Source organism: Zootermopsis nevadensis, unplaced genomic scaffold, assembly GCF_977971745.1.
Source record: "Zootermopsis nevadensis isolate Lab colony 2312 unplaced genomic scaffold, Znev_1.0 Znev_ptg000030l, whole genome shotgun sequence".
In the NCBI taxonomy this organism is placed as follows: domain Eukaryota; kingdom Metazoa; phylum Arthropoda; class Insecta; order Blattodea; family Termopsidae; genus Zootermopsis; species Zootermopsis nevadensis.
Genome location: NW_028259162.1, coordinates 12,145,418 through 12,157,426, shown reverse-complemented (window position 1 = coordinate 12,157,426; position 12,009 = coordinate 12,145,418). Strand labels below are relative to the sequence as shown.

The following is a 12,009-nucleotide window of genomic DNA, read 5'->3' as shown; positions in this document are numbered from 1 at the left end:
CTAATTGCAATTCATTAATGACTTATTTTCTATCGCACAATATAATGTACCTAAGCAATGTATTCACCTAAGACAGGGGTCGGCAAACTACGGCCCACCGCCTCTTCTTGTACGGCCCGCGAGCTAAGAACGGATTTTACATATTTAAATTTTTTGAAATTTCAAACTGCTTTGTGCATTTCCCATGCTGTCAAAAATTAAAATAAGAAGTGAAATCTCCACTCCCACACAAATTTGCAGCGGATATATTTTCTGAACTCAAACTACAGGTCCAGCAGCGTTTCTCGGATCTTGATGCAAGTGCAGAAGACATGTCCATATTTCAAAATTCATTTGACTGTACAATTGAGAAGCTTCCACGTAACTTTCAATTGGAAGTGATTAATCTGCAGTGTGATGCCATGCTAAAAAGCAAATTTCAAGAGAAGAATCTAACAGAATTCTATAAATGTCTTCCAAGCGATGAATACGGTCAATAAAGATCATATGCTCGGGGATTGATATCTGTATTTGGCAGCACCTACCTGTGGGAAAAGACATTTTCAAATATGAAATATGTAAAATCTCAATACAGGTCAGCATTAACGGATGAACATTTACAATCAATTTTGATGATCGGGAGTACTGAATTTAAACCTCAGTTTGGTGAAATGTTATCTCATAACAGGCAATTCCATTCTTCTCATTAGTAGAGCTGTATTTCAAACAATTGTAGTCTACTTATTATTATTACGTTACATTTTGTTCAATAAATTTGTTAAAACTTAGTTTTTTCTTGTTACATAAGTAGGATTACCTATATAAACATCCGCGAGTTTGCCTCTTGGCCCGCAGCTCCTAAAATATTTACCATTTGGCCCTTTAGAAAAAATGTTTGCCGACCCCTGACCTAAAAGAATAATTAAAAATTGGTGTGCATTGTATGTGTACGTGTTTATTTGTTTGTTTGTTTGTTTGTACTGGGTCTCATATTAGATCTCTTAGCCTACGTAAATCACACTAGCAAATGTTCATAATTCTACAATTATTTTAATACTTTAATCTTTTGACTGATAAGTTCAACACTTTTAGCAAAAAAGATAATAATTTTACACAATTTAATAAATAATTTTATTTCAAATTATATAATGTATCTGTAAGGGCCTGAATATTGTCTTGTGATGTCGAAACATGTCGCCCTAGAAATATTTTTGCATGTATATTGTGTATGCTAACAATCACAAAATGCATAAAATGTAAAATATTTGTGGTTTATTTAACACTTGTTTCTGTAGCTCAGACTAAAAAGCATCTAACTGGTTCCCCCCCCCCCCTTTCCATTGGCGATACCTGCGACAAAACACCTCCCTCCAGTTGTCGCCACTCGACATGTAACTGGATTGCATTGCCCTCCTTTATTTAGTAAATTATTCCTACATATTTACAATGATGACGTAATGGTCGATCCCAGCCGAGGACACATAGAACAGCCTATGAGACCTCTGTTTCTCTACGTGAAGGATAGCTTGAAAGTACAGTCTGGACACAATGACAACCGAAGAACGGTCCTGATTTGGTCTTGGTCGGTTGTAATGTAACAAGAAAAATGTATGACCCCGCGCCATTTCACCGTTAAAATGACATTTTTCATAGCTCAGTAAAATAGCTGCACTACTGTCCATTCTAACTTAACCTCCATAGCAGTAAAAGAAGTAACAGGATTTAAAAAAAATATCACCAGCCAAGATTTGACTATGATAAATAATTCCTGAACAGCTATACCATTAGTAACCTGTGAAACACGGATGTGAGCTTTATGATTTCTGCCCGAAACTCCTTGTTTCACAGTGATGCAACCAACAACACCAATATTAAATTGTGCTTGATTAAAGCCACACACCGTGAAGATGTATGAAGGAATGTACTAGGTAAGACTTCAAATTAACCGTGACGTCATAATTGCCGTGGAGTGAATATGTGAATTGTCTGTCACGTTTAGTCGCTAATTCTAAGAAATGTTCGCAAGCTGTTCGTCACTGTGACGTTATTTTCGTCTTAAGAACGTCTTAGTACGACAAAATGGGTGAGGGTAAAATGCTTGGTGCATGAGTGACCATTACGAGCGGCTCGTAACCTCGCCTTATTGAAAACATTTGACAGGTTTTAGTTTTGGACAGCAGTTCAAGTTGTGCAGTCCAGTTTATAGTAGAATCTCTAGCAGTTTCCTAGAATTGTGACGTCACCGACATGCCAAGTTGTTTGTCCACATCCTTTCCTTCCAGAAAGTATAACTACCATCAGCCCGAGACCAGCCAGAGATGAAACCCAGGCTCAAAGTAATAATACTGTGTTGCTTGGTCAAAGCACAACTCCTGGGACGGTGATAGACGGGCATGTGGCAAAGGTGGAATGATAATTGTCAGGGAAAAACCAAAGAACTCGATGGAAAACCTGTTTCAATGCCACTTTCTTAAACTATGATTCATAATCATTTATACATTAATTTAACGTTCCTTTCAATCCCATAAACAGGACGCGATGGGAGAGGCATGTAGCATGAATGCAAGACTTGGGAAGTTCATACAGGATTTGGGTCAGAAAATCTGTTGGAGGAAAAAAGCCATTTGGAAGACCTTGACAAAGAGAGGAGGGTATGGACGAGATTCATCATGCTTGTTCCCAATACAGGTGTCGCTTCAAGTAGGTACCAGGGGACTGCCGAAGATACAGAAGTGACTGTATAGCCTGTGTACTGATCTGTGGTGTTTATGCAGATCGACTATTACGCTTTGCGTGTTAGTTCTACTTCTCGCCACATAATCATTTGCCTTGGTTATGTAAGCATCTTGGGCCATCCGTAGCGACCAGTTCAGTAGTTGGCAGGACAGCACAGCATATCGAGAAGACTTCTGCATCTAATAATGGGTCAGTATCGATTCTCTTATCGCAGTTATATTACGAGTTTTAGACAGCAAAAACCTGGTGTTAGGCGGACAGATATTCTTTCTGATTCTCTTATAATCCAATAATGGAAGAAAGTGAGATATATTTTAGAAAATGTTGACTTTTCCGGATATTATCATACCCGACTAAGTTACGATGTACACATTTAAAGCAGTGGTGGTCTAGCGGTTAGAACGCTGGCCTTGTAATCCTGGGGGGTCTCGGGTTCGATTCCCGGCGGTACCCGAATTTATAACTTGTGTTGGGCAAGGCCGTGGTCTAGGCAACACGGAGTTTTCCTCCGGGGGCTTCCCCGGTTTTTCCGTGGCATCCCAACAATTACTCCATTCACACACAGAAGAAGGCAATGGCAAACCACTTCTGGATCACCTGCCAAGAACGTATATGAACAGGTCCCAGTCCGAGAAAAGGATGGAAGGATCCTGTTCATATGAACCTGTCGTCAGACAGAACACTAAAAATAAATAAATAAAATAATCATGTTCCATTAAAGTTTCCTTCATTATCGTTACAGTTTTAGATATTCGATTTATTGAACCTTGTTAGTGTCTTTATTAACTATGTAGCACGGTTAGTGTGTGCGTATTTATAGTAGTGTATAAAGCAACGTAATTTTCACATCTCAATTGCAGATGTTAATTATAGTTATCAAAATATCGTAGTCGCTGTCTTATTTAATAAAAGTAGTTTACTAATTTAAATATTTAATACCATACAAAAATTTGTTTAATTTAAATGAAAGTGGCCTATTTATTTTTTAAAAATTTCGCACCATAGAAAATTTTCCAAACCATACACTACATGCTGGTAGTATTATACTTAAGTTTGTGTAATTGTTGTTTCAAATTGTAAGTTTATACTGTCTCCATGTTGGAATCATTTCAACATTTCGACAGTATAAAGAGTTATTGTTGAACGTTGTGAGTTAAAAAAAACAAAGACTGGAAGCATTCTAGAAGCATGATGACAAATTATGTACATATTGATGTCCATATCAAACAGAACAACATCGCTGATAGATTTCCGAAGAGATTCTGTTTCTTTGGAATTCCAAAAAGTATTAGGAAATTTAACAGCAAATGTTACAGTATGTTTATCAATAAGAGACCAGATAAGGTGACTTGTTAGCTCTGGAATAAATTTCGACAAACTTCGTATTTTAGAAACACCAATTTGTTCGTGATGTTGCAGAATTAGAATTTTAAAAATACAACCAACTGAAAGCCTTAAAATTTGTTATGAAGACTGAATATTTCCAGTTGTATTGTAAGTTTGGAAGAAGTGGAGGATTGGAGGTTTTCATAGCGGTGAGTCTGAAGATTTTCGTCTTCTGGGTTATTGCGCCGTGTAGTCTGGTCGATGTTTACCAACGTTTCAGATATCATACTGCCTCCATCATCAGGGCTATGTATTTATCTTTTATTGAGGTATGATTTTAGTAAAATGGTATACAGCTTGGCACTCGAACGAAAAATTTTGGTGATTGCAATAACTGATAATACATTGCAGCTGGACGTCTTAAATGTAAATTGTGACATGCAGTAAACATATTTATTTGTATAGGTACTTGCATTCAAATTTCGTCCAACATTTTGGGTCACAGTAGCGGTGAATACTTTCCATTCTTGATTTAGTCTTGTTAAAATATCCGCAGTGTCTATTACGCATGTGCAAAGATCCTTGCCCGAGTTTTAAAGACGATAAATTATAGTGACCTTGTACTGATTCTCAATTGCTTCAGGTTGTCCATTAATAATCTACATTAGTCAGTGAAGTGGAAGTGGGCGTGGACGACCGAAGCCTTGAATTCAACTTTGTGATCTAAGGAAGCTGCACACAGAACGTCGAAGTTCGTTCTTTGAAATTTTACTAGTAATTACTAATTATGCATATTATATTATAATAAATTTATCAAGGGTACTAAACCAGGGGGCCCAATCCGGGATTGCGATTTTGATACGGTCCGCGAGTATTTTCTTGTAATACTGTGCCATCCTGTATGATGTAAAGTAGTTAACTGTTATCAGAAGACACGTATTGTTAATGTCGTTTGTCGTAACAGTTGCTGTGAGCAACTGTTCAGCTTTATGAAGATAGTCAAATCAAGGTTAACTGGATGCATGTGAGTCACAGTTACCAAAACTAAACCGGTTATTGAAATATTATGGCCTACTCTAGTGAAGGTAGTGTCAATGTCTCGTTGATGTCTGATATATAAAAGAAAATTAGTAGGCCTAGTATGTGAATCTGTGTGTAATACTAGACTTAAAAGAATTGTGATTTTGTAGGATTTGATGTTTCCACGGCGCAACAACCCAGAAGACAGCCATCTTCAATTGTGTTTTAGTTTCAGTAAATTGTTTTCATTTGTAACCTCACAGCCCGTGAGGCAATACGCGAGGGTGAATGTGGTCCACCCGCCTACGTGACAGGGACTTCCTTACCGTACCAGTATACTTTGCTTCTCCTCCTGCTCCTCCCCTTCTTCTTCTCCTCCTCCATCTTCTTCTTCTTCTTCTTCTCCTCATCCTCCTTCTTCTCCTCCTCCCTCTTCTTCTTCTTCTTCTCCTCCTCCCTCTTCTTCTTCTTCTTCTCCTCCTCCTCCCTTATTCTTCTTCTTCTCCTTCTCCTCCTTCTTCTCCTCCTCCCTATTCTTCTTCTTCTCCTCCTCCTTCTCCTCCTCTTCCCTCTTCCTTCTTCTTGTGTTATACAAATGCATGTGGACGTGTGCTTGATCACTCCAGCTTTATTCTAACAATAAATATTCCTTCTTCCCATCTGTTAAAATATAAAGTACTTTTAAACCATGTAATGATGAAACCATTTTGTGTATGTGTTTTGTCAAACCATGTCCACGATTAATGACTTTATAATTTCTGCTGTATATCTTTCATTATTGTCTGACTTTATAATTCCCTAAGCTTATTGATAAGTAAAATTGTTTGTTTCAAAGAATGAGTATGCAGTTTTCAGTGAAAAAATTATCACACCTGTAAAAATCACACAATTCTGTAGCTTAATTTTTAAATAGCAGATACATTTTAGATGGAACTGCTGGTCTTACTCAATAGATCAAAACTTACTACGTTAACATTACCTGATTCTTTTGTGCAGAGAGAAAAGAATTCGTTTTCATCACAGCTTTGCTGACGATCCTGATAATTACATCGAACGCTTCGGCTCAATCAAGTAAGTATCTCTGTTTTAAAGTAACAGTCAACCATTAAGACTCATTATCCAAGACTGAATTTCACCTGTATTAACCTAATAGTGTTTTGCCATCAATTTTTTTAGGAAAAAGTGGCCATTGCCCCCCCTCCAGGAGAGTAACCAATTGCTTCAACAGATGCAAAACTGACTACGTATGTTCATTCGACGAGAAGTGTTGTCCAAATGTTTGTGGATCTGAGTCGTGCGCAAAATCGAGCTCCATTTCTTACGGGTCTGACAACCGAGATGAGAGTAAGTTTATGAGTTCTCTACCTAAATCAGTCTCTCACTCCTCATAAATGCACACTTCAAGACCAAGAAACCTCCGAAAAGGAGGTAGCGAAAACCCACAACCGGGTTGTAGAGCCAAGAAATAACAACCTAAATCAGTCTATGAAGCAAAGTCTTTGTTGACAGGTTAATAGTACGTTCATTATCCATGACTGAATTTCACTTGTATTAACCTAATAGTGTTGTGCCGTCAATTTTTAGGAAAAGGTGGGTATTGTCCCCCCTCCAGGACAGTAACCAATTGCTTTCTACAGGTGCAAAACTGACAACGGATGTTCATTCGACGAGAAGTGTTGTCCAAATGTTTGCGGAACTGACACGTGCGCAAAATTGAGCCCCATTCCTTACGGGTCTGACCTCCGTGGTGAGAGTAAGTTTATCTGTTCTCTATCCATTACGAACTCACAGGAGCCAATGACCGGTCAGAATCCTGACCAAGATGAATCTAGTCCACATCCTTCTACACCATTTCCTTAAGATCCATTTTAACATTATACTCCCATCTGTGCCTTGGTTTTCCAAGTGGTCTCTTCCCTTCAGGGTTACCAACCAAAACGTACGTATTTCTTTTCTCACCCCCTCCATGCGCACTAAATGCCCAGCCCATCTTTGATTGGATCATTCTAATAATTTTTCGTGAACAGTTAACTGTTAATTATCTACAGTCATAAATTGTGTTAATTTTCCTTCTATCCATAAATAAGTTACTTCAGAGAATGCTACTGAATACTAACCTCAGATTATAATCCGAACCAAGGCCTGGTATAAACACTGTTAGTCTTCAACTATTTGTATATAAAGAACATCTGTTTTTTATCTTAATTAGAATAAATAATTCACAGAACTTGTTTGTGTACGTATGATTTGAGGTTTTCACAGCGGTGAGTATGAAGATTTCTGTCTTCTGGGTTGTTGCGCTGTGTAGTCTGGTCGATGTTAACCAACGTTTCAGAGGTCATACTGCCTCCATAATCAGGGCGATGAGTATGAAGATTTCTGTCTTCTGGGTTGTTGCGCTGTGTAGTCTGGTAGATGTTTACCAACGTTTCAGAGGTCATACTGCCTGATGACGGAGGCAGTATGACCTCTGAAACGTTGGTAAACATCGACCAGACTACACAGCGCAACAACCCAGAAGACAGAAATCTTGTTTGTGTATGTTCAAAACACTATTAACTATTACCACGTGGAATATATTCTACCTTAAAAATATCCTTGAGGAAGAAACTTTGAAGTCTGTATTAATGCAACATTTCTTCCTTTTCTTCGCAGGTGAATCTGTGTATTGTGACAATGTGAAGTGTCAGTCGGGGGAGAAATGCGTGCTGGATAAAAGAACAAAAAGAAACAAATGTGGGCGTGGTTAATGTGAGTAAAATGTATTGTGTATTCATCATTACAACGCTCTTGTTATTATTATAATCACTGCCATTTCGTTGTAGTATTTGTTATTTTTTTCGCTGGTGGATTTGTTGACATGTTTACGGACGTGTGTGAAGAATCCATATCGGTTGAAGTTCTTAGATTAGCTTCGGGCCGGGAGACTTCTGGTTTTGTGGTACCACTTATCACCTTTTCTACCGCTTCCTCTTCTACTTCCATGCTTCCAGATCTTCAAGCTTTTTGATTTGAATGCTGTAGTTTCAGTTCAGATCTTTCCATTTGTAAGAATGCTTTTAACTCATTTTTTATCTGAGGGTGAGCTTTCGTAACAGAAGACGAAAACGGACACAGAATATACTCTATGTGCAAAATGCATGATATTGTATTTTTGAAACGAATGTAATTTTGGACGCATTATTCCGTACAGTAATCTGTCTTTTGTTATTCGCACAATTTTCAAGAGCAACTGATTAAACTGTGTACAGTAATATATATTAAACTGATACTTTTAACTTGATTTCAGTAAAAAACCCAAATTAACCCGATATTTTCAAAATCCTAAGTTGTGCTAATCTCATTTAATGTAATTTTTAAGCGTGTCATTTCATTTTGCAGAACAAGCCTACTAAAACACATTTCTTCGGTCTCGGTTACTCTATTATACATAACATAACTCCCGGAGCCGAATCCTTCATGAGAAGCCAGCAGTTGATCAGCCGCTCAAGAAATTCCCAACCTTTTATGGAACCCAAATTTTATTACCGTGTGGTCCCTATCCTGAGCCAGATGAATCCAATCCATCCCATCCTATTTCTCTGAGATTCGTTTTAATATTATCCTCCCACCTACTTCTAGGTCTTTCCAGTGGTTCTTTTCTCCTGGTTTTCCCACCAAAACCTTGTATGCATTTATCTTCTCTCTGATGTGATCTACATTCCCTGCCTATCTCACTCTCTTCGACTTTATTATTCTGATTGTGTTTATAGAGGAGTACAAATTATGAAGGTACTTTTTTGCAACTTTCTTCAGCATCGTAATATTTCATCCCTCTTGGGTCCAGATATTCTCCTCGGCACCCTGTTTTCAAGCACCCTCAGTCTACGTTCATCCCTTAGTGGCAGAGACCAATTTTCCCACCCATACAAAACTACAGGCAAAATTATACTTTTGTATATTTTTTGGAAAGTATACATAAAAATATGTTCCCTTTCTGTTAGACATATGCCAGTTGGCCTCTAAGCTCGTCTTGAACAAAACTGCTTCCTAATTGGATTACTTTTGTTTCAGGTGACAGATTTAACAACATTGACCATTTCATCAGCTTCGTAACTAATACGTAAATGTAATGTCTTGACTGACTTTACCTACGTTATTTTATACCTCTGAATTTACATATAGATTTTAAATATGTTGTTCTTCAATTTGTATTCCTAAAGGGAGTGTGGAAACAAGCAGAAACTTCTGGCGTCTTAATATTCACCTCCTTTGATGTAGCCATTACAGCTTAAGTCACTTCATGTACTAGACAGTGCATCACCTATCAGTGAGTTTAACGCTTTTTGACTGTTAATACACAAAGTCAAAAGTAATATTGTACAAATAAATAGATGAGGTTTACAACAGAGAAACAAATTCGTTTAAAAATTTAAAAAATTTGGTTGGAAGATGTCGTAATATCGATAAAAAAATGTGTATTGAATTGTCATAGTACTATAAATAATTATTCCGGTTAGGTCTGTTTAGCTCGGATGCTGCACTCCTTAGGGAATGCCCTGGTCGGCTGATAAATCTGGTTACAATCCCGGGCTGTTAAGCTCCATATGAATTCTTTATATCTTCATGCCAAAAGCATTTGCAGATTACGATTATTATTATTTAAAAAATTATAATGCACACAATTACAACAAAGTTTTGGATTACTTAAAAACACACATTATGTGAGAGATGGTATTATTTGGATAAAGAATGTTTACAATTTTGGAAAATATTGGGATTAGAGTTCCAACCAAAACCTTAAGAAACTTCAGAACTTTCTACAAGTCGATGGCACACGGAAAATTTCATTCCTTTCATTGCGCCGTATATGCCAATGAGATTGCTACAGGCCTGGTTTTAGAATGTTCGATAATCCTTTTTAAGATAAATCTTTTTTTTAATTGGTCTATCGTTAATCGCTGTATTTCCTACCTTCAGCATTGCTGTGCACTATAATATTTTATTTTATTTGCTTCATGTATGTATTTACTTTATTCTCATGTGCTGACTCTTTAAATGGCTCTTGTAGCTGTTGAGTTAGCGCGTCAGAATAAATAAATTAAAGTAATTTAATTAATATCTATTGACAGCAATACAGACCTTTCTCGATTCCAGCAAAATGCCTCTAAATTATGGATTGGAAAATATAATAACATGATTATTACGACTCAGAATTTTTATGCTAAGTTTAAGGATTCATATTTTTACGTTTTGTGAAAAATACTGTATTTTCATTTTACGTTTCAGTTTTAAATATTTCTATGACCCAACTTCATATGTAAGTAACAGGCTTATATTTACAATAAAGCTTCATACCAATCATTAACGTAAAGTGATTAAATGCAAAATCAACTATTCGACAACTTGTACTAAGCTGATTAAATGGAAGTAGAAGGTAAAGCTGAGAGATATGGTACAGCAAAACGTAGTTAGTTCCGTTAGAATGTAAGTAATTTATATAGTGTATTAGCTGGTAAGTAGATTTCCATTACTGCAATTTCTCATACATGAAACCGCACTCAGTTATTACTGAGTAGGCCGGCCTAATACAGATAATAGCAACCTTCACTATTGATTGAATTCTTGTACTGGCACGTTTAAACCGAACTATATTACAGTCTTATTTTAATTGTGAATGTTGATTTTATTTTTCTTGTTCCAATGCAATTTTGGGTTGGTAGTTACTAAGAAGGAATTTAGTGCACAACAGAGAAATAAAAACAAAAAACCCAGCCATATTAGACCTATATCAGTTGTAAATTCACAGAAGGCGAAACTGAGGATGAAATCTATTCCTTGTCTGTTCGAAACCACATTCCGAGCCAATTGTGGCCTTCAACATTTCACAGTTTTGGTATTATTAGGCTGCGTGTATAAATCGTGAGGTTTTTCTTTGTGAAATATAAATTGTTGCTTACCACCTGTCACTCTTCTTTTATCCACATAATTTGCTGTGCATTTTGTTTTTAAACGTTTTTAATTTATTTCTTCTCTCAAAGCAAGCGATCGTCTTTAACACCCACGTTAATATATTTGCACTTAATGAATACGTACTTAAGAACAACCTAATATATATCATATCTGGTACAAAATTCATTAAAATTATAAATCGATCTTTTGACCTCGTGATCCATTACCCAGCATCTTAAAAAAAAGCTAATTAAAATGCTTCATCCCCCACCCCATGACTTTCGCCCAGCCGGCTTCATTATTGCTGCATGTTATAGGGTATAACGCATGCGCCCACTAGTGTTCATACGCTAGACAACGGTATTCGGCCGAAGTGTGAATGTTTCAGATATTGGTGCTTAATGTGTATGATGACGTTTCGGAAGCTGGATTTTGGATTCGCCCTCAGAAAAAATGGAGAGAAGAGGACAGAATCCCTGTCTGTTGGACCTTAAATATCGACAGTCATGACATTTACGGCGCTCGACGATATTTTCATAATCCTGATATTATTTTCGTTGTATGCCCATACCGCCTCGTAATAGGTTAGTATTAGATGGACACGGAAATCTGTGGAATTGAGGAAACAGAGTAAAATCCGAAATAATTCAAAATGAGATACGTGCGTCGCAGAATTCTCTGCGTTAAAAGGGACAACTGAAAACCGAGTTATGTTATTGAAAAACATCTTCCGTTCAGCAACGTAGAACAACATTCCTTTATTGTGACAGTATTTGTGGAATGTCGGAGCGGGCACCAGCACCATCTGTTAGTTTGGTCAAGGACTACCTTATTACTACAGTCGACTTGATTAGAGAACAGAAGTTTGTGCCATCTCTTGCAGGTACTGCGAAATTTATGTAAGCCGAGTAACAAAATCAATGACCTTTGAAGATCATGAATACAAGTCGCGCACTGATTTTTCGGTGGATATTGGACTGCGTTTTTTGTGGAGATACACCAGTCATAAATGTTTTT

General features: G+C 37.1%; 1 protein-coding gene and 1 long non-coding RNA gene across 2 annotated transcripts in view; one reads left to right on the top strand and one right to left on the bottom strand.

Moving 5' to 3' along the window:
- LOC147872135 (uncharacterized) overlaps nucleotides 1-12,009 on the bottom strand; it is a 32,301-nt gene that overhangs the window by 14,249 nt on the left and 6,043 nt on the right. The gene's annotated exons all lie outside the window — the stretch shown is intronic.
- LOC110839664 (waprin-Thr1) lies at nucleotides 2,750-10,404 on the top strand. Its single transcript, XM_022084067.2, has 5 exons — nucleotides 2,750-2,904; nucleotides 6,058-6,132; nucleotides 6,238-6,405; nucleotides 7,717-7,812; nucleotides 9,115-10,404. Exons 1-4 carry the CDS (start codon nucleotides 2,901-2,903, stop codon nucleotides 7,809-7,811), a joined length of 342 nt encoding a protein of 113 aa, XP_021939759.1. The 5' UTR covers nucleotides 2,750-2,900; the 3' UTR covers nucleotide 7,812; nucleotides 9,115-10,404.

Coding starts and splice junctions, on each gene's coding strand:
- LOC110839664 (XM_022084067.2), top strand. Junction 6,133..6,237: donor GAACGCTTCGGCTCAATCAA/GTAAGTATCTCT, acceptor CAATTTTTTTAG/GAAAAAGTGGCCATTGCCCC. Junction 6,406..7,716: donor GTCTGACAACCGAGATGAGA/GTAAGTTTATGA, acceptor TTTTCTTCGCAG/GTGAATCTGTGTATTGTGAC.